The sequence below is a fragment of the Petaurus breviceps genome, unplaced genomic scaffold (assembly GCF_028583685.1).
Source record: "Petaurus breviceps papuanus isolate PSGF00001 unplaced genomic scaffold, PetGlider_PUasm1.0 90849, whole genome shotgun sequence".
Classification (NCBI taxonomy): domain Eukaryota; kingdom Metazoa; phylum Chordata; class Mammalia; order Diprotodontia; family Petauridae; genus Petaurus; species Petaurus breviceps.
This window is the reverse complement of record NW_027187361.1, coordinates 11,872,707-11,895,501: the sequence shown is the minus strand read 5'-3', so window position 1 is coordinate 11,895,501 and position 22,795 is coordinate 11,872,707. Positions and strand designations below refer to the sequence as shown.

The 22,795-nt window shown below is 38.5% G+C and overlaps 1 protein-coding gene across 4 annotated transcripts in view; it reads left to right on the top strand.

The window, feature by feature from the left end:
- The first annotated feature begins 5,801 nt into the window (after positions 1-5,801).
- Positions 5,802-22,795, top strand: part of GYG2 (glycogenin 2) — a 58,297-nt gene continuing 41,303 nt past the window's right edge. For 3 of the 4 annotated variants that reach the window (XM_069072858.1, XM_069072857.1, XM_069072854.1), the window contains exons 1-2: positions 5,877-6,002; positions 6,229-6,417. In XM_069072858.1, coding sequence (XP_068928959.1) covers positions 6,411-6,417 — 7 coding nt within the window. In that variant the 5' untranslated portion in view covers positions 5,877-6,002; positions 6,229-6,410. Of the gene's footprint in view, positions 6,003-6,228; positions 6,418-22,795 lie in introns of all 4 variants that reach the window. The other variant, XM_069072856.1, reaches the window with a different exon arrangement.

Genomic DNA, 22,795 nt, shown 5'->3' with positions numbered 1-22,795 from the left:
TCCTTGCTAATTAGATTCAATCCAATGCTACATAACGATATAACTATATATATACATATATATACACATACATACATACATAGCTATATAACTATATGACTATTGTCAAACTGAAAGTTTGATTAAAAGAGGAAAATAGGGGGCAGAGTCAAGATGGCAGAGAAGAAACAGGATCTCTGAGGCTCCGGCTCCCACCACCTCCAATTCATGTAAAAGGGGACCTCTAAACAAACTTTGGAGCTACTGAACCCACAAAATGACACAGACAAGCTAACTTCCTGCTGAGTACAGCCTCGCAGTCTGACAGGAATCAGCCAGTGCAGTGGTCTGGGAACCCACCCCAGCCCCACAGGAGGTTTTAGCCCCAGGGAGGGCCTGACCAGCCACGGACAGGAGGGACTCCAGATCACCAGCATCTGTGGCGATCCAGAATTATCAACACATAGATACTAAGGACAAAGTGAGAGGATAGTGCAGTGTGGACTTTGGGATCCAGTAGTTGGGAGTGCATTGGCTTTTGCCCCCAGGGTGAGAAGCCACTGAGGGCTACAGCACAGCCACTGCCATGTGGCAGCTTCAGCTCCTGGCCTGCAGAATGTAGGGGGGCCAAGCGACCAGTCTGAGGGGTAATCACTCTTGCTTTAACCTGCTTGGATCTGGATTGCAGTCTAGGGTGGAGGTCCCAGGATGTGTGACCAGCTTGCCAGAGCATGTGGAAGCTTCATACTTCAACTAATACCTCTGGCAACTGAGAAAACCCCAGCATTTGGAACAAAGCTCCCCTGTCTGGTGGCAGAGTCCTACTGTGGCAAAAAGCCCAAAAGTCAAGTAATTGAGTGGCAAAATGAGCAGGCAAAAGAAGCAAAACAAGGAAAAACAATCCAACATTAGACTCTTATTTTGGGGACAAAAAGGATCAAAGCATGGAACAGGAAGAAGATAGTGAAGTCAGAACTCCTGCACCAAAAGCTTCCAAGAATAACATGAGCTGGTTACAAGCCATAGAGGACCTTAAGAAGCAGATAAGAGAAGTGGAGGAAAAATTAGGAAGAGAAATGAGAATGATGCAAGTAAATTATGAAATGAGAATCAACAGCCTGATTGAGGAAAACAACACCTTAAAAAATAGACTAACTCAAATGGCAAAAGAGGCTCAAAAAGGCAATGAGGAGAAGAATGCCTTAAAAAGCTGAATTTGCCAGATGGTAAAAGAATCTCAAAAGCTCACTGAGGAGAATCATTGTTTCAGAATTAGATTGGAGCAAATGGAAAATAATGACTTTATGAGAAATCAAGATGCTGTTAAACAAATCCAAACAAATGAAAGAATAGAAGGCAATGTGAAATATCTCTTGGGAAAAACCACTGACCTGGAAAATAGATCCAGGAGAGAGAATTTAAAAATCAATGGACTACCTGAAAGCCATGATCAAAGAAAGAACTTAGAAATCTTCCTCCAAGAAATTCTCAAGGAAAACTGCCCTGATGTTTTAAAACCAGAGGGCAAAATAGAGGTTGGAAGAATCCGCCAATCACCCCCTGAAAAAGATCCCAAAAAGAAAACTCCTAGGAATATTGTAGCCAGGTTCTGAAATTCCCAGATCAAAGAGAGAATATTATAAGCAGCCAGGAAGAAATAATTTGAATATTGTGGAAACACAATCAGGGTAACTCAGGATCTGGCAGCTTCTACACTGAGGGATCGAAGGGCTTGGAATGTGATATTCTGGAGGTTAAAGGAGCTGGGATTAAAACCAAAAATCACCTACCCAACAAAACTGGGCATCATGTTTCAGGGGAAAATATGGTCATTCAGTGGAATAGAGAACTTTCAAGCATTCTTGCTGAAAAAACCAGAGTTGAATAGAAAATTTGACATTCAGATACAAGAAGCAAGAGAAGCATGAGAAGGTAAACAGGGAAAAGAAATCATAAGGAACTTATCAAAGTTGAACTATTAACATTCCTACATGGAAAAACGATAATTGTAACTAGTGAAACTTTTCTCAATATGAAAATAGTTGAAGGGAATAGAAATATATATATATGTATGTATATATATACACACACATATACATATATATGTAAATGTATATGTCTATATTGGAGGGTATATGGGCATATGAATACACATGTGAACGTGTGTATATATGTTTACAGGTATACATAGATAGAGGGCACAGGACCAATTTAATAGGAAGGAATGATACTTAAAAGGTGAAATTAAGAGGTGAGAGAGGAATATAATGAGAGGAGATGGGGAGAGACAGAATGGAATAAACTATCTCATATAGAAGAGGCAAGGGAAAATGGTTACAATGGAGGGGAACAATAGGAAGGCAAAAAGGAATGGGTCAACCTTATTCTCATTGAATTTGGCTCAGGTAGGGAATGAGATACACACTAAATAGGGTATCTCACCCTACAGGAGAGTGGGGGGGGAGGGGATGAGAGGGGGAATGATGGAAGGGAAGGCAGGCTGGGGGGGAGGGAAGTTGGACCCACTTTTGAAAAGGAACGGGATCAAAGTAGAGAATAGAAGAAGTGGGAGGAGAAATATAGTCAGTCTTTTACGATATATCTACTATGGTAATGTTTTGCATTAGCTATACGTGTACAACCTATACTGAATTGCTTATCTTCCCAGTAAGGGTGGGTGACAAGGGAGGAAAGGAATGAATCTGGAATTGTCAATCTGCATTTCCACTCAATCTATTTCAAGAGGTTGCATTGCAAAAAACCCCACAGGCCTATATTGATCTAAGAAACTTAAAGTTTCCCTCTGCTCCCCAAATCTTGTGTGAATCTTGCCAGAAAAATGTATCTAAGAAAGCACAAAAGGTGAGCTAAGAGAGTGGTCTTCTAATCTCTAGCCTTTTATGTGTACATGAAAGCCTACAATAAAATCAGAAGTCCTACAGATTAGGAAATGTTTATCTATCCCACATTCTCCTCCTGCCATTAGAATACCGGAAATTTGAGCATGGAGATGAACACCCGTGTCACACTATGGATTCCAAAGCATCTATAGTTTATTAAACACTACACCTGACCATTATTCTGAAATAGTTATGTTCTTGAAGAAGGTAACGTTTGACATTTCTTACACTCAGTAGAAGATAGTTTCATCAAACCTATATGTACTACCCTCTCCCTGCAATATGCAGACTGGTATGCCTTTCCATTCAAAATAACATTTTCAAAACTTTTTCTTTTGAACCTTTTCCTTTTATCAAAGGCAGTAGGGAAAGGATCTAAGCATATAAAAGGTCAGTGAATAGTGACAGGGCAGAGAAATAGAATTAATCTATTGAAATAACCAAATTTGATTGGTTGGCTTTGCACAATCCCGGCATATGGCGGGAGCTTAATAAATGTTAATTGATTGATTTAATGGCATCATGCTCCAGAGGCACCTATTTCCTTGTGAATGAGTTGCATAATTTCAGAGGTCAGTCCAGTACCTACTTCTCTCCAGTAAGTAAAATATCCCCACTGACCATCCTTTCCTCATCCTGCCTCCCTCTCCTTAGAAAGCTTTACCTTTGTGAACTGGGAACAGGAAGTGGATATATACACAATGATTCATACCACTCAAAGACATACACAAGTGTAGCAGCAAGCACCCTAGCATCCCCAGGGTGTCTGCCAACACAGGTTCTTGGATCTGCTTAGATAAAGGAAAGCAACTCAAAATGGGTTAACAAGCTTACTTTAATCAGTCAAATATGTATCGTTTACCTAGTTCAGGGGAAAAAGGTCAGCACCCCGAACTTCAGAATATACAGACAGAATTATCAAGACAGAGAAACAGATCAAGTAGACAGTTTCCAAACTGTCCAACCATTACATCCATACCAAATCAACATCTGGGTTTCAACATCTGGGTTTTTCAAAGCCGGGGGACTCTCAACAACGGCTTCCCATAATCTCATCTGATCAAATCACAGAACACTTCTCAAAGTGAGCCCCAAAACAAAGTTACACATCAGGGCTTATATAGCTTTCTCCTGGCTCAGAGAATGTAACAACCTTCTTGACCCACTGGCCAATCACAAAGTATCTACTGAAAAAACAAGCCTCCCACCCCAGGCTCCAGGTGCACTTTAGCCTAGGGCCAGGGAAGACCTTCAAATTTACATTCCCATTACAACAACCATGTGCATTCACACACACAGCTGTATCAAGAATATATGTACAAGTACACATTCATAATACACAATGCATATAATATATGTGTAGATGTGTGTGTGTGTGACTGCACAGGCAAACAGACAAATAATTGGGAAGTTGGGATTGAAATGACTAAAAATCTGTTTTTTTTTCCTGTGCTGGCAGCAACAGCTTAGGGTATGATAGGAAAAAAATACTGCCCCTAAGTGTCCAAAATCCACCTATGCAAAGTAGTGGGGAAAGGTGTTCTCTTTGTTCTTCTACTGCCTTTTCCATATAGGGACAGGCTATCCTCCAGCTTTGTATGTCCTCAGAGTTTTGACAGTCTCTCCTCCCATTGTTCTGAGACTTGATGAAAGTTCTCACTGATGCTGAGTAAGGCAGTCTTATTCCCCCCACTTTTTGTGCAAAACACACAAAACAGTCCTTGCATGGTTATTTTCTTCTTTAGGATGACTCAGGGGATGTGGTATATAAGTGAAAGCCTGAAGAAGAAAAAAAGCAGCAGCCTGTTACCTCTACAAATTGCCTGATGACCTGCCATCATGGGCCTTGGCTTAGTTTGCTTTGTGGAAGTAGTCCAATCCTCCCCAGTGCAATTAGCCATACACCCTAAGTACACAGCAAACAATTTTATTAGCAGAGCAATTCACTGGAGATGCAGTACTTGTTTGCCAATAACTGTCTCTGGAGTGCCCATAACCCATAGCAGCAAATAAGACCTGTCTATTGCTTGTCCCAGGTGATAGTTGCCTTTGAAAGGCCTTTTCCTCCTCTATTAATTGAATTTTCACAGTTCTTGGAAGGCCCAGCTCAACTGTCCACCTGCTTCTTGGTGCATTCATTCCCAGATAAATTTTCTCTAGTTTGATTTCTCCTTTACCTCATTGTGTGTAGCACTCAGCTCTTGTGCATTCCACCATTTAAGTCCATCACTGATTACAGTGTTCCTGAGTTCATTCTTGTGTCTAGTGTAAGATGGTAAGCTAGTGAAGGGCAGTCTGTTTACTCATTGTCCATATGTCCCTAGTACTGGTCACTGGTGCCTCCTGTTTGCTCATGGTTACCCACTATGCGATAAAGTCAAATGTTCATCGCTGACACATGGCCCCACAGCCCGGACAGTTGGCTCCTCTTGCTCTGTTCCTCCTTGGGTAGACCTGGCCCTTCTCCTGGGAAACCTGGAGATCTTCCGTCTCCTACCACTCACCTAGTCCACCTATGGGTCTGGGACAACTTGTCTTCTCCTTCTACCAGGAGGAAGTTTGATTTTCAATCGGCAAAGTTTTACAATATCATTCTCCTTTTACTAGGATGGATGGATTTCAACACAGAGCACAGAATTCTGGCCTTTTGCCCATTTCCCCGGAGGCCACTGTAAACATTGACTTTGGGGATGGTGGGTTAAAGGTTAAATGTCCATGCACAGAAGTCACTGAATTTAGAGGACCGGAAAGGGGCGCGCTCAGCTCCTTCCCTCCGTCTTCTTCCAATACATAACGGGGTGTACCCCTGTGCCCCTTGTGGCCCCGGGGTAAGGGGCGACTGGCAGGGCTCGGGAGTCGAAGATTGTCCCTTGGACTAGGGTTGGGGGCGGCTTCACAGAAGCAGGGGCGGGGCCGGCTTCCAGCGAGCGACCAATCCCGGCGGGCAGAAGGCTTTGGGGACTCCCAGCTCTCCAGACCTGGACTCCAGAGGCTGTCCTAGTGCTGGGGGGGGAGGAGGTACCCCCAGATTCCGCTGGGGTGGGGCGGGAGGGACTCGAGCGGGGTGCAGGGCTGCTCCGGGCCGGAGAGGGTTTGAGCGCACCCCTATTCAGCACCCAACAGGTTTCGGGGCCCGCGATGGGGCGCAGTTGGAGTGGGGGGGAAAGGAGGGTGAACCCCGCGCGGGTGTGGAGGGGGAGGCGAGCCAGCCAGAGCCTTTGCGGGTGAACGTGGACGCTCAGTGACTGGGGCATGCCTGTGTCTGCGTCTGCTGCCTTGGAGGGGGAGGGGACATTTGCAGCTGTGAGCAGATCGAGGGAAATGAATTTATTCTCTTTTGCAAAATCAGGCAAGATTTTTCATCCGTTCCCGACCCCACGGCGCTCCCCTGGAGGAACCTCATCTGCTCATCCTGGGCCCTTTCTGAGAGCTAGCGAGGATCTGTAGTTGCCTCTTCTCTGGGGCTGGAGTGCAGATAGCCATCCATACACGCCCCCGCTTCGCATCCCCTTATCCTGCTGACTTTAGAGGATGTCTGGTAAGTAGGTGTGTTTTCTTCCCTTTTCAACCCTGGGGGTGGTAAACATGCCATTTATTTTGAGAATCTCATTCAGTGGTAAGTGTGCAGTTCCTGTGATTGCTTCTGCTGTGGGTATATATTTCATGTTAACTTTTCCCCCGGATTGCCCTTGTTGGGGAGCAGTGCAAGGAAAACCATTCTCAGTTATTTACTGCAGCCAGGAAGCTTTGTCATAAATAGCCCAGACGTTAGAAATTCTGCCATCTGGCCAGGGGGATGATAGGAATTGGACTTCTCTCTTATCTTTGGGCTTCCTATAGCAATGAGAATATATCTTCCCATGTGTTAGTTCTTTGTAGTATATCTGTAGAATACTATGAAGCATGGCACAGTGGAAGCATGGCACTTCTGGACTTGGAGCCGGAAGATTTTGTACTCCCCCCCCCCCCCCCCCCCAACTTTATACATGTGGGTCTCCAGGAAAACTCTATGATCTTCAGTTTCTTCCTGTGTAATAACTAAAAGGACAATGTCACCTGTTTACCTAGATTTCAGCATTGGAAAGATTAAAAGAGAGAGAGAGTGTGTATGCATATATATATATACACACATACACATACACATACACATAACATGTATATATACACATGCACAAAATCCACATGTAGCATATAATATGTAATAAATGCTATATATTCACATCATATATATTTTTATAAACCATAAAGTGATAAACAATCACCACTTTTTATTTGTAGTAATTTTCTTAGAGTTCATTTTTTTTCAGCAAAACCATTTCAAAATTTTAACCAGAATCTTTATATCCTTAATGAATGTGCATGTGCTTCAGAAGTATTTTAAAAGCTATATAGTTTTTAATCACTGAATAAATAGTGCTGTCACAGAAATATATATGTATATATATAGACTATATATATGTGTATGTATATATGAATAGATAGATAGATAAATAGAGATAGCCAATGAGATTATCTAAATAAGATTTTCCAAAATTTAGGGAACATTAAGTAGATTTATTTAAACAACTCTCACTGTAAAAATATCCCTGAGTAGTTAGTTTAGACATTTTATGACTGGTAAATCCAAGTTGGGTCAGAGCTAAGCATCAGAAAGTGAGTTAACTCATTTCCTCACCTTTAATCATAATGGACATACAAAAATGAAGAGCTGATTTTAGAAACCCAAAACAATGACATTTAGATGCACTGTTATAGGAAAAAAGATATCTCATAGCTGTGTGACCATGAATGTAGTGCTTATCCTTTCTTTACCTCAGTTCTCTAATCTATAAGGTAAATAGGTTGGATTAAAGGATAATACCTAAATATTTCATTGTTATAGATTCTATGGGTTTAGACCATCATTCATCTATGTTTTCATCCTTAGTGATTCTTGTCTTTGTTCTGCAGAATCTCTACTTAACATGCTAGTGGCTTTCTTCTAGTTCTTTTCACATTTTGTGGATTCCAGTATGTAGTCTCATCTGTTATTGTTTGTTCAAACCTCATTGCTGGTCTACTTCCTTTTCCCATCAAACATTTTATTATTCCTCTTCTCAAACATGGATTATCATTAGAATTCTGCTTTTGTTAATTTGGGACCACAATGCATCCAATGAATGACACATACTTGACTAAATGACATCCAAATCACTCTTTCTGGGTCCAACTCATGATTTATCTATATTGTCAGTACCAAATAGGGGCCATCTCCAGGTGTCCTGATCTATAACTTGCCATTGGACCCAGACGGCTCCAGAGGAGAAAGTGAGACTGGTGACTTTGCACAGCCCTCCCTCACTTAAATCCAATTCACTTGCAAGTCATGGCATCACCTTCCTGATGCCATGGTCCTCTTTGAGAATGAAGGATAAGGAACAAGAATAGTACCAAATATATGTACTTATATACTAACTCAGTGGTCTTGGGATCCCAACTGCTTATCATAGTCTTGACAAGGTATTTTTCTTCTATTTAGTTTTTTTTTTCTGGTATGCATTTTAGGCTTATTTCTTTTGAATAATTTTGTAAATCATTAAAAATGTACTGAATATTCTGGTACTGGAGTAAGCCTAATATTACCTGCAAGAACTGATGGACTGTTGGTGTGGGATAGCAATACCATGACAGATATGTTGAAAGTGTTGGTTTTGGGGGGCTATGTGGTGCAGTGAGTAAAGCGCTGGCCCAGAGTCAGGAGGACCCGAGTTCGGTTCTGGCTTCAGACACTTAACACCCACACAAAATAACTAGCCGTGTAACCTTGGGCAAGTTACTTAACCCCAATTGCCCTCCAAAAAGCAAAGAAAAAAAAATGTTGGTTTTGCTGAACTATTTCCTTTAAAGTTTTTATTACAATGGATTGCTGAATGGGGGTGGAGGGACACATGTGGAAAGGAATGTGATGTGAAAACAAAAGGTACCAATAAAAATAAAATATCCCACCTCATAGTATCTACATGTAGGAGAATTTTAGAGATTTTGTCATCTGTAGCTTAATCCATTTTCATCCTGTGTGAGACATTATCCATGAAAGAAGCGAACACTTTTGGCCAGTATACTTCTCCCTGATTCATTCTTTGCTTGTTTTTAATAATAAGAAGTTCCTTAAAAAAAGTTATTTCTGAGATTTCATTTATGAAAGTTCCATATCGGTCTTAAAATTTGTATGAAAGACTCATTTTTGAAGAGAGCTGCATTGTGCCTTAAGTCAAATGCTACTTTTTTTTTTCAGGCAACAAGCAATAAACTCTGCATAAGCTTTTGTTTGATGCACCTTTTGGTCATTATATGCTTGTAAAGTTGTGATGTGCTACAGAGAATTATTAAGAGAGCTCTCTAATTATATCTCACAATTTTAACCAAAGTTTTATCCACATTTTGATGCAGTGATTTTCAGAGTGTATGCTCCATTGACAGAGTCTTTGAGAATCCAGGGTCATCTCCCCAGCACAATGAGGTATCAGAGTAGAATTTTGTGGAGGAATGACAATAATTACTGATGGTTATATGATGATTTAAGATTTAAACACCCTTTATGTACATTATCTCTGTGTACATGGAGATTATTCTCATAAATACTTTGTGAAGATGAGAAAATAGGCACAGGTATTATTTATTTGCTCTTTTGTTATAATTTTCCCATTCTTTTGGTTATCTTCTGAGATATTTTGTGAGGTGGTCTTGCAATGCTTTCAAGAATATGTTAGTTTCAGGGGCGGCCAGGTGGCTCAGCGAGTAAGAGCACAGGCTCCAGTGTTGGGACGACCTGGAGATCGAATCCCGGGCTCAGACACTCAGCACCACACCCAGAAATAACTGGTCGTGTAACCTTGAGCAAGTTACTTAACCCCTATTGCTTTAAAAAAAAAAAAAGAATATGTTAGTTTCATTAGTATATACTTTGGTTGAGGTTTTTTCCCCCAATTTCTTCTTCATAAGTTCATTTCTGCTTATTTTTATTATACATCGAGGACTAAAGTATCAGTCTCTAATTGATGTAGTTGCTTTGTTACCACTGATACAGATTTATTTTTATAGCAGTGCTAACACATTAACTCCAAGTTTCGTTTATTATTTTCCTGTCAGTTTTGTCCATCAATGATCTTAGCACGATGTGACTACTTAGAGTCTCATGTTGAACTTTTGTAAAATTGTTTTTGATATGTGTGCATTTCACATTAAAAAGACAATTCTAATTTTAAGCAATTGTTTTGGAAAAGGTGATACTACTGCGACTTCTATCACATTCTTAATCTTTTGTATCAAAGTATTAATTTCATACACGCATGATACACACATCTATATATAAAGATACACATATGTATAGATGTGTGTATGTGTGTATAGATGGATAGATAGGTGATAATTTCTGAGTAATTGAAAATATGCGCAGACTTCAAGAATTACACTCTTGAGACTTTCATTTCTAAAGGCCATCATAATTACAACATATCATACATATGAGTATAGAAAATATATATGACTATATATAAAAGAGAATGCATATGCCATGTTTGTATATATATATATATAAAATATATATGAATGTATGATATTATCACCATCCCTTGCAGCAGACTGATTAAATATCAAAATATATGTTGACTTGGATTGGAAGAATCTTGTTATTTTCTTGCTAGAATTTTTCTCCCTTTTTATCCTCTGCAACAGATATCGGTGCACAAATTGCAGTTATCTTCACTGTAGTAATTTTTTTCCTTATTCTCATCATGAACACTGCATAACAAGATGGCAGAGTACCATCAAATGATGCTTCTTGCTGCCTTTATGCACATGATGAAAGCAATTCCAGTAACTCCTTTCCTTTCCGAGGAAGACTCATGAATCATCCTTTCATTTAGTTTCACTTTCCTTTTGTCTTATGGTGTTTAATTTCATGTATATTGATGTCAAGATGGTTCTTTTCTATTAGTTTAACAATTAGTTGGCCATTGAACAAAGATCTCATGTTTACAATACCCCCTTAGTAGGCATAGATGATCTAAAAACTTCCTCTTCTGCCATCTCTTCATTTTCTCTTCTGAAGACAGAGGATACACAGGACAGGGAACAGTTAATGTTTTTCCTTGGATCATGAGTTGTTGCCAATGCCAAACTTAAATTGTTGCCATCATTTATCACAGTAGCTAACTTATTGATGATATGCCTGTCATTCTTAGCTGTGCCGTCCTCAGAAAGGCTGTACTCACTTGATTTCTGGGACTATAAGACATTTTGATACAGTACTTTCCAGAGCTTATGCTCCATTGACAGAGTCTTTGAGAATCCAGGGTCATCTCCCCGGCACAATGAGATTTCATAATAGACTTTTGCAGAGGAATAACAATAATTGCTGATGATTATATGGTGGTTTAAGATTTAAACACCTTTTATATATAGTATCTATCACAGCAATCTTTTGAACTATGTAGATCTCACTAAGTCAACTTCATACCATCATTATTTTATTTTAAAGGTCTACTTGTTTGATATGTTAGTAAAAATGAATATCTGATATCTTGTTGGATGATTATTTTAGTAGGTTGTTTTTAGAAATCAGAAAATTATGGCTAATTACCGTGCTGTTTATCCTTTCATCCCTCCTGTCCAAGAAAGGAGAATGGTCAATATATATTCTAGGTTGCAAAAAGAATACTGCTTTTAAGAGAGCATATACCACAGAATTCCTCCTGTAGAGCAGCAGAAAAATGTCTGTATAGTTTGCTTGTTTGGATTTCTCTAATTTGAAAACCATTTAAAATAACCATTTAAAATTTATTTTAATCAGCATTGAAATTTGCAATTCAGACTTTATGTAAGCACCAACTATTTATACACATGCAAAAAAAAGAACCAGCCCTTCTCTGGCTGATCTGAATTATTTTTGAAGGATAGGGCAGTTATAGATAGGTACTGGTCTTACTGACTTACCATTTAATGCTTAATTCTGTACTTGGTCAAATTTAATTGCATGAGAACATGTTTGTTTGTTTTTTTTTAAGACATGCTGTTACCTTGCATAGAGCATAGCATCATTCTCTTCTACTTCTTCATCCTTCTATTTCAGCCTACATTATTTTGGTCCTCTTGACAAAATCGTCTTTGACCTTAGCACTTTATCCTGGGTGGAATCTATCTCCTTTACAAGATGGAGGTGGTGAACTTGAGAAATTCAACCTCCAAATGTCATCTTTCATTTGCTAGAGGTAGACTTGGGTCCCAGGAGGCTAGAGTGTAGTAATTTGAAAAATGTCATAGGAATGTGATCGTGTAATTAAATTCAACAAACATGTATCAGACCCCCAAATGAGGCATTGTGTTAGATGCTGAGGATAACATGATGAAAATAATACAGACCCTGCCCTCAAGGGACTCATAATATATGATGAGATATAAACATGTATAATCAAATACCTGTATTATGTTAAAAATGATTAAGTAGCTAGAGAAGATCAGAGTGGCCTGAAAAATTCAAGGAGCAAGGGAGATTACTTAACCTGGTAAGGAAAGACTTCATGGAAGAGATTATATCTAATATCAAAAAAGGGGAAGGATATAAATCAGTGACTTGAGAGGCAGTGTGGCATGATTGAAATAGCCCACTTGTAGTTTGAAAGAACTGGGTTCTAATTCTGCCTCTGACATGACTGTAGGCAGTCACTTAACTTTCTGGGCTTCTGTTTCTTCATCTATAAATAGGGATAGTCCTGCCAATAGCTACCCTGTAGAGATGTTTTGAGGATCTAATGGTGTATACAAAATGCTGTGCAAATTTTAAAGCACTATATAAATGCAAGCTATTATTAAGTAAATCTTTTGAATAATTCTCCTTTTTTATCCCATATGGGTAGCTCTAATTTGCTTTAGCACTGAAGTTATGTCCACATACTTTACTCTTTATCAGCAAATATCAGTATAAATTAAATTTCCTTATTAAAATTAAAGGGCTATTAGGGCGGCTATGTAGCTCAGGGAGTAAGAGCACCGGCCTAGGAGTCAGGAGGACCCAAGTTCGGTTCCGGCCTCAGATACTTAATACCCACACAAAAAAATTAGCTATGTAACCTTGGGCAAATTACTCAACCCCGATTGCTTAAAGAAAAAAATTAAAGGGCTATCTTTGAACTTGAACTACACATACACACACACACACACACACACACACACATTCTGTTTGTCCTTCATTTTTGAAGAGAACATGGCATCAGGGAAATGATGACATAACTTGCAATTGACTTAGATTTGAGTGAGGGAGGGCTGTGTAAGGTCACCAGCCTCACTTTCTCCTCCAGAACCATCTGGATCCAGTGACCAGATATTCATTAGGATGACTGGAGATGACCTAGGATGAAAAGGGAGACCCTAGTATAGGCTAAGGCCCTTTCATGCCCTCACTTAGAATGAGGTGATGCCTATTCAGTGAATAGGCCTCTTTAAGAAGTGAGCCAAGGGATTGCCCCTTTAATTAGGGGCCAATAAAAGAAAACAAAATCAAATTGGGGGGATGGGGGTGGGGAGACCCTCATGGTTCCTGTTCCAAAGAGAAACCGTTACCATTGACATTCATTCAAAGGCAGGAGGATCCAAAATACTGCCATTAAGTAGAGCTTGTTCAGGGACCTGTTGAGTTCTAATCTATGAGCTTCAGAGTGAACTGGGTTTAAGGTTTTGTGGAAGAAGAAAGAAAAGGAAGGAAGGGAGGGAGGGAGGAAGGACGGAAGGAAGGACGGAAGGAAGGAAGGAAGGAAGGAAGGAAGGAAGGAAGGAAGGAAGGAAGGAAGGAAGGAAGGAAGGAAGAAAGGAAGGAAGGAAGGAAGGAAGGAAGGAAGGAAGGAATCAAGGAATCTAGTCCGTAAACCCCAACTTCAGTAGCCAGCATCTGGCCATCATAATTTACCTTCCTTTGGAGAGAAGGAGAGGGAGGGGGAGAAGGAGAGTGTATGCGTATTTCATTTTCTATACTCCATTTTTTAATCAAAGGTAACTTTTGCAGGTTTGGGGAAAAGACTAATGTTGTTCCAATATCTTATACAACTTCAGATATCTAGCAGGTAGCCGTAAGTTTGGAAGCAGCAGAGTTCTGAAGGAGAGAAGGGAAAGGAAACACTGACAGGAATTAATGTTCTTGCTTTGAATGCATTTAATCTCCAATTTGGCGGTCTAAGCAGCAAAAACATGGGTATCCCTAAATCAGGGCAATTCAGAATCATTCCAGAAGACTAATGATGTAAGGAGGCCCTCTTCCTCATGTTCTAAGGAGTCCAGATGTCTAAGTGAACGAAACTGCTGTGTCTTTTAGTTGTGAAATTTAAGTTTTCTTAATTTTTTTTTTGTTTTATAACCATGGAGTGTCTTATAAAGTGATCATATTTCCATGAAATCTTCATGAATCTATTGAAACACCTAGATAACAATTTTGACTTTTACCAAATCAATTTATGTTAAATAACCTTATAGTGAATTAACAATAAGAACATCTTTGATCTGAAACTTCCCTCAAGAGATACTAGTGAATTTCTTACCACCATAATATCCAATAGTCTTTTCTCAAACCTTATATTCCTTCAATATTAATCTTTCTTTTGTATTTAATGATTTTGAATACCTTACTTTGTCCCAGGTTTGCTTTCATGTACTTTACACTCTAGCCAAATTAGATTACCTATTACCTACCATAAAGGTTCTTTGCCTATGTCACATTATTGCCTTTATTTGTAGTATTCCTTATGTTCCTTCACCACTCCACCCCAACTCGTTGAAATCTTATCCATCCTTTACATTTTTATGTAAATGTCCCTTTGTTCATGAAGCCTTCCCTGATTTCCCCTTCATATTTTCCTCCTAATTATAATTATTGTTCTTCTTAGCACTTCACATAGCACTTTGGTAGAAATGTGATTATATATTTAAATATTATTTTGCATTATAGTTCATTGTATATCTGTATATCTATCATGTCACCCTTCCAGAATACAGCCAGATCCAAAATAGTATGAATAATGAATTTTTTTAAAGCAATTGGGGTTAAGTAACTTGCTCAAGGTTACAGGGCCAGTTATTTCTGGTTGTGGTGCTAAGTATCTGAGCCCGGATTAGATCCCAGGTCATCCCGACTCTCGGGCCAGTGCTCTTACTCACTGAGCCACCTGGCCGCCCCTAATAATGAATTTTCTGAAGTGGTTGTGTTATTAAAATTTGTACTGTATATTTTCATTGGACTAGAATTAATTACCATTTTTAAACATAATTACAATTTTTAATAATGTGAATTCAAATCCATGTAACTGTTTTGGGGGATTTATTGTTGATACTAATCAGGACCTGGGTATATAAGCTCTGTGAGCTCAGGAACATTGCCTTTTTTAATCTTTTATTTTCCTTATGCCTAGCATGATACTTTGTACATAGTGAACACTTAATCAATATTATTTTTTAGTGAATTGTTGACTAAATGAGTAGCTGCAACATGAAGTCGAATGAGATAAATATAATAGAAATACAAGCAAAATGCTGCAGATATTAAAGGAATAAGAAATTCCATCCATTTGGGAAGATGGGGAAAGATTTCATGAATGAGGTTATAGTAGACTTGATATATAAAGGAGGGAAAGGAATTGGAGGTGAGTTTGGAGAGGAGATGAAAATTTGTCTCAGGTAAAGTAGACAGCATGATCAAAAGTGTGGAGGCAGGAAAGTTCGAGGTATCTTGGAGTGAACAATGAATAAGGTAATTTTCCAGGGAGATATATCTCTATAAATGTTTAGCTTTGAAATATCTATCCCACATTCCTGGGAAAATGGATTACTCATTAGACTATATATAATATTATATATAATACTACATATATAGAGTATTATATATGTGTGTATGCATAATATATATTATATATGTATATATACATTCATTTATATATAATGTATTCATATATAATATGTGACTCTATCTATTTGTCAGATAGGTAGATAGATAGGGAATAGTAGGAGATTGATCTGGCAAGAAAAATTAGGGGCACATGTGATGGAGAGGGCCTTGATTTACAAGACTTCAAATTAGATGTAAGTTGGTAGGCTTGGGCAAGTCGCTGATATTTTGGAACTCCAAGGTGATACTATTGTATGCTTTAGGAAGAATAATCGCAGTGTAGAATGAATTGGAATGAAGATTAAAATCAGCCCAATTGATTGATAATCTTCAGTGATGTTCAGTAGTCTTAGTAACAATGGCGTTATGGGATGTTGGGAATTAGCCAAAGAAAAGGACTCATACCCATTGATGATGACCCACAAATCTGAAATGATGGAACATCAGACAAACAAGGTCTTCTAGGTTTATAGCTTATAAAACTTTAGTCAACCATGAGGTCAAAACTGAATACAGAAACAAGGGAAGCCAGAGTGGGTGAGATAATTTGAGAGAACAAGAATGAATCAGAGGTTGAGATGTCATCATAAAAATGAAGAGTAGGTTTATTATATGACAGTATGGGATAAGATAGAACTACAGAAAGTTGTGGTTGGAGAGTAGAATTTCAAAATTCTAGATCTTAGAGATGGTGAGATTCTAAGAGCTGGTTAATTTCATGGTGTTCTCATGCTGCTATACAACTGAAATGGAGATAATGTGATTTTTGAGGTTGAGGAATTTCAGTGACTCTTATGGTGAGGTTAGTAGAGGGAGAGACCATTATGAATGCTTGTATAGGTTTCTATGTTTACAGTTTCCTTTTCTCCTAATGTACTTAAAAAAATTCAACCTTATTTTATTATGCCATATGCTCCAAGTTTTAAAAATAATACAGCCTCCTAAATAAAAGCTCTACTGGTAGAGGAAATGTTAAGAAGGCTGCTGATCCTAACGCTTCAGGCATTTAAAATATAAAACCCATAAATGTTCCAGACATTTATATCAAAATGCCAAAAATTTCAACTTGTCTGACATTTCCTCCAAAATAACAGAATCCAAGGGATGCATCTAGTCAGATCTTTCAAGATTCTAGAATGTAGGAATGGCAATAATGATCCACAACTTAAAAGTTCTAGAAAGTAGGCTATCTGGATAATCCGAATTATGTGCTTAAGTGAATCATGCCATGAATTTGTTTTTTCATTACCTATTCTTAGGACAGCCTCTGACCCTAACCTCCTTTGACCACTCATTTCTCCTTATGAGTTTTGTATAACAGCAACTTGATAAAGAAAGCCAATTTTGCTTATTAAAGGGTGAATAGTGGCTTAAGTCAGTATCCAAAGTTTTTGGAACATCAATACTGAAATTCAGCACATTCAGCCATTCTAGGTCTTAATAGACTACACTTCTGTCTTGTACTCAAATTACCTTCCAAAATAGGTTTATGACAACAGTCACTTCAGTACAGATTTCAAATTATAGTGAGGAAAGAGTCAAGACTTAATGTAAAAAGTATTGAACTTTAATTCGGGAAAGCTGGTTTTGAATCAAGGCTCAGACGCTTTTTAGATATGCATTCATGGGCAAATCACTTAAAATCTTGAAGCTTCAATTCTCCCATCTGCAAAATGGGGCTAATAATACTTATAACTTCCTTACAAGGTTGTTGTGAGGAAAGTACTTTGTAAATCTTAGGCACTAGATAAATGTGAATTGTGCTTTTTTTTTTTTTAACTCAAGCATATCACCTGAAAGTTAACAAGTACTTTCCTTGTGACCCATATGTACAAAAATATTTATAGCAGCTCTTTTTGTGGTAGCAAAGAATTGGAAATTTAGGGCATGCCCATCAATTAGGGAATGACTGAACAGGTGGTGGTATGTGAATGTAATAGAATACTATTATTCTATAAGAAATGATGATCGGGCAGATTTAAGAAAAACCTGGAAAGCTGAGTGAAGTGAACAAAACCAGGAGAACATTGTACACAGTTAGCAGCAATGCTGTTAGATGACCAATTCTGATAGACTTAGCTCTTCTCAACAATATAATTATGTAAGACAATTCTAAAAGACTCAGAATAGAATATGCTATCAGCATCCAGAGAAAGAACTGTGGAGTCTGAATGCAGATCAAAGCACACACTATTTTCTCTTTTTTCTCTTTCTCATGGTTTTTCCCTTTTGTTCTGTTTCTTCTTTCACAACATGACTAATGTGGGAATATGTTTAATTTGACTGTACATGTTAGCCTATATCAGATTGCATACTGTTTTGGGGAAGGGGGAGGGGAGGGAGGGAAGGATAAAAACTCTGCAATTCAAAATCTTGTAAAAGTGAAAGTTGAAACCTAAAAAAAATTAAAACAAGCAACCAAAAAATAACAACCAAACAAATAATATCCCTTGCCTCCAGCATTATTACTATGAAAAAAAGTGGAATATTCATCCTTGGCCTAACAGTGCTCAGGGTCAGTTGAGGGAGAGTATGGAGAGTATTTAGAGGGCCTATTATATATTTTTTCCCTTTGGAATGTTAGTAACAAAGAAACTATTATGTGAAATCGAGCTCTAAAGTTTTCATTTTCATGATTTAATTTAGTACTTATATGATTTTCGGTGCTATTGGAGGCTTACAAACCTCAGGAATTACTGTAGTCTGCTTTGTGGGAACCTAAGATACTGTGTGGTCTGGGCACAGGGCTTCATGCTAGGAATTCCAATTTCTCAAGACAATGCAGAGGCCTTGGGCAAGGCTCAGGATTTCTCAGTGTGTCTCTTTTCCTCATAGAACTATTGTCTTTATCTTGGCAACCAAGCTCTCAGGGGCCTGAGAGACAAACTTGTTTGAAAGTTGCTATAGAAGTGCAAAATAGTGGTATGTATGTGAACTTCGTTGTTGTGCTGTAAACTGGGTCAGATAACAAACTATTTCTTGTATCCCTAGTGAGAAGTTATGGTGAGAGAGAGCCATTCTCTTAATGAAACACTATCACCTCCCTCTCCACCTTCACTCTTACAATTGAAGTGTTCTGTTAATCAGATCTTTGAAGCAGGTAGGGATTTTGATTATGACTAGACTGTGCCTAGACACAGTTATCTTGGCAAGAAATGCACATCCTTCTGCTTAAAAAATAAATCAAAACATTTACTAGAGTATGTTATACAAAAACTTTGCTAGTGATAAAATACATATTACAAATCACTGAAAAAAGACATTTAGCATGCATATTCTTTAATAAACAAACACTTGAAATTATTAGGTCTAGATTGCCATAAGAAGCTTGATATGAAAATCTTTTATCTCTCTCTACTAACATTTGTGGTTTCTGCCACAACTTGACAAATCACTTAAATTTATGGTATTCACAAAACATGTGCCAGGAATGGTCCCTGACTATTACATAGGCATAGTCTCTAGACTTAAAATTTCATTGGTATAGAAAACTCTCCCAGATGAGAAATCTCCCTTTACTAATGTAAGTCAGGCACTTCTCTGCAATTTAGATTTAGAGAATTGTCTGGAGCTCTGAAAAGTTAGGTGTCTTTCCCAGGGTCAAGTGGACTTGAACCCAGGCTTTCCTGTCTTCATACTGACTCTAGCCACTATGATATACAGACTCTGCCTATTATATGAAGAGAATAAAGCTAGCTAAAAGTTGTATTGTTAAAATGACAAAGTTTAAAATCATCATTATTATGAAAATAGTTTTATATGGCAAAGCATTTTGATCCCATAGAGGTCTCTGGGCCTCATCTAAATAGCTTCACTTTTGCTTGATATTCCAAAATAATTGCCTCAACTGTCAGTGTGACCTAGATGTGACCCGTCTTTTTTGGGTGTGTGTGTTTTCAACAATCTTATGAAATAAAAAAGATGAAAAGGAAAAAAACCCAATATTGGGAACGATTAACTAGAAATTACCTCTTAGTCAAAAGAGATACTTTAGGAAATTTTGGAATATTAAATAAAATAAAAATACCCCCCTTCTAACTGAACTTCTTTTTTTTCTCTTTTTAAAAGTTTTTTAGCTTTTACATCATTCATTTCCACAAGATTCTGAGTTGCAAATTTTCTCCCCAATCTTCCTTATCCACCACCCCAAAATAGCATTCCCACTGAATATCCCCTCCCCCAATCTGCTCCCTCCCATATCTCTCCCCATTCCCCCTTGACTTTCCAGTAGGGCACTATGGATTTCTATGACCCAGTGCCTGTATATCTCATTTCTCAGTTACATGCAAAATAATAATAATATGTATATATATTTTTAAACATTTGATTTTAAAACTTTGATTTCCAGATTCTTTCCCTTCCTCCCTTGTCATCCCACTCTCACTGGGAAGATAAGCATTTCAATATAGGTTGTACATGTGTAGCTATGCAAAACATTTCCATAGTGAATATATTGTGAAAGACTGACTATATTTCCCTCCCTCCTATCCAACCCCCCCACTTGTTCTATTCTCTAGTTTGATCCTGTCCCTTTTCAAAAGTGGGTGCTTCCAACTTCCTTCCCTCCCAGCCTGTTTTCCCTTCCATTATCACCCCTCTCTTCCCCTTCTCCTCTACTCTCTTGTAGGGTGAGATACCCTATTTAGAGTGTATGTCATCCCCTCCCTAAGCCAAATTCAATGAGAATAAAGTTGACTCATTCCCTTTTGCCTTCCTGTTCTTCCCCTCCGTTGCAATAATTTTCCCTTGCCTCTTCTCTATGAGATAATTTACCCCATTGTGCATCTCCCCTTCTCCTCTCATTATATTCCTCTCTCACCTCTTAATTTCACCTTTTAAGTATCATTTCTTCCTATTAAATTGGTCTTGTACCCTCTGTCTATGCATACCTGTAAATATATATATATATATATATATATACACACACACTCACATATATTCATATGCCCATATACCCTCCTATATAGATATATATGTATGTATACACATATACATACACATACATACATATATACACACAAACACACACAGATATAAACATTTATATTCCCTTCAACTATTCTCATACGGAGAAAAGTTTCATAAGTTACAATTATCGTTTTTCCATGTAGGAATATAAGTAGTTCAACTTTGATAAGTTCCTTATGATTGCTTTTCCCTGTCTACCTTCTCAAGCTTCTCTTGCTTCTGGTATCTAAATGTAAAATTTTATATTCAACTCTGTTTTTTTCATCAAGATTGCTTGAAAGTCCTTGATTCCACTGAATGACCACATTTTCCCCTGGAACATGATACTCAGTTTTGCTAGGGATGTGATTCTTGGTTTTAATCCCAGCTCCTTTGACTTCCAGAATATCATATTCCAAGCCCTTCAATCCCTCAGTGTAGAAGCTGTCAGGTCCTGAGTTATCCTGATTGTGTTTCCACAATATTCAAATTGTTTCTTCCTGGCTGCTTGTAATATTTTCTCCTTGATCTTGTAATTCCAGAGCCTGGCTATAATATTCCTAGGAGTTTTCTTTTTGGGATCTTTTTCAGGAGGTGATTGGTGGATTCTTTGAACCTCTATTTTGCCCTCTTTTTCTAAAACATCGGGGCAATTTTCCTTGAGAATTTCTTGAAGGATGATTTCTAGGTTCTTTTTTTGATCATGGCTTCCAGGTAGTCCATTGATTTTTAAATTATCTCTCCTGGATCTATTTTCCAGGTCAGTGGTTTTCCCAATGAGATATTTCACATTGCCTTCTCTTTTTTCATTTGTTTGGATCTCTTTAATAGTATCTTGATTTCTCATAAAGTCACTAGCTTCCATTTTCTCCAATCTAATTTTGAAGGAATGATTTTCTTCAGTGAGCTTTTGAGATTCTGTCTGGCGAATTTGGCTTTTTAAGGCATTCTTCTCCTCATTGCCTTTTTGACCCTCTTTTGCCATCTGAGTTAATCTATTTTTTAAGGAGTTATTTTCTTCAGTCAGGTTGTTGACTCTCATTTCATTATTTTCTTGCCTTGTTCTCATTTCTCTTCCCAATTTTTCCTCCACTTCTCTTATTTCATTTTCAAAATCCTTTTTAAGGCCCTCTATGGCCTGTAACCAGCTCGTATTTTTCTTGGAAGCTTTTGGTGCAGGAATTCTGACTTCATTGTCTTCCTCCTGTTCCATGCTTTAATACTTTTTGTCCCCAAAATAGGAATGTAAAGTTGGATTGCTCTGTTTACTTTGCTTCCTTTGCTTGCTCATGTTTCCACTCAATTACTTGACTTTTGAGCCTTTTGCCACTGTAGAACTCTGCTACTAGAAATGGGAGCTTTATGCATAATGCTGAGGTTTTCACAGCTACTGGAGGTAGTAGTTGGGTGCCCTCTCTGAAACCTCCACACCCTTTGGCAGACTGCTCACGCACCCCAGGACCTCCACCCTAGACAGCAATCCAGATCCAAGCAGGTTAAAGCAAGAACAGTTTCCCCTCAGATGGTCATTTGGGCCCCCTATAATCTGCAGACCAAGAACTCTAAAGCCACCATGAGGCAGTGGCTACATGGCCCGCTTCTCACCTAGGGGGCAAAGGCCAGATTGCACTCTGAATTCCCAGGTCCCAAAGTCCACACTGCACTGACCTATCACTTTATCCTTTGCATCTATGTGTTGATAATTCTGAAAACCACCACAGCTGCTGCTGATCTGAAGTCCCTCCAGCCAGCGGCTGGTCAGGCCTGCCCTGAGGCTAAAACCTCAGGCTTGAGTAGGGTTGGGCTCAGCTTCCGCAGCTCTGGCTGCTTCCTGATGGCCTGCTGGGCTTTTCTCAGTGGGAGGTTAGATTCTCTGTGTCATTTTGTGGGTTCTGTAGCTCTAAAGTTTGTCTAGAGTAATTTTTTACATGGATTGGAGGAGGTGGGAGCTGGAGCTGTGCCGAAGTCCTGTTTCTACTCCACCATCTTGACCTAACTGAACTTCTAAAACTAACAGTAATGTATATCCACCATGCAATTGTCCTTGAGAGTCAGCTAGAAGACA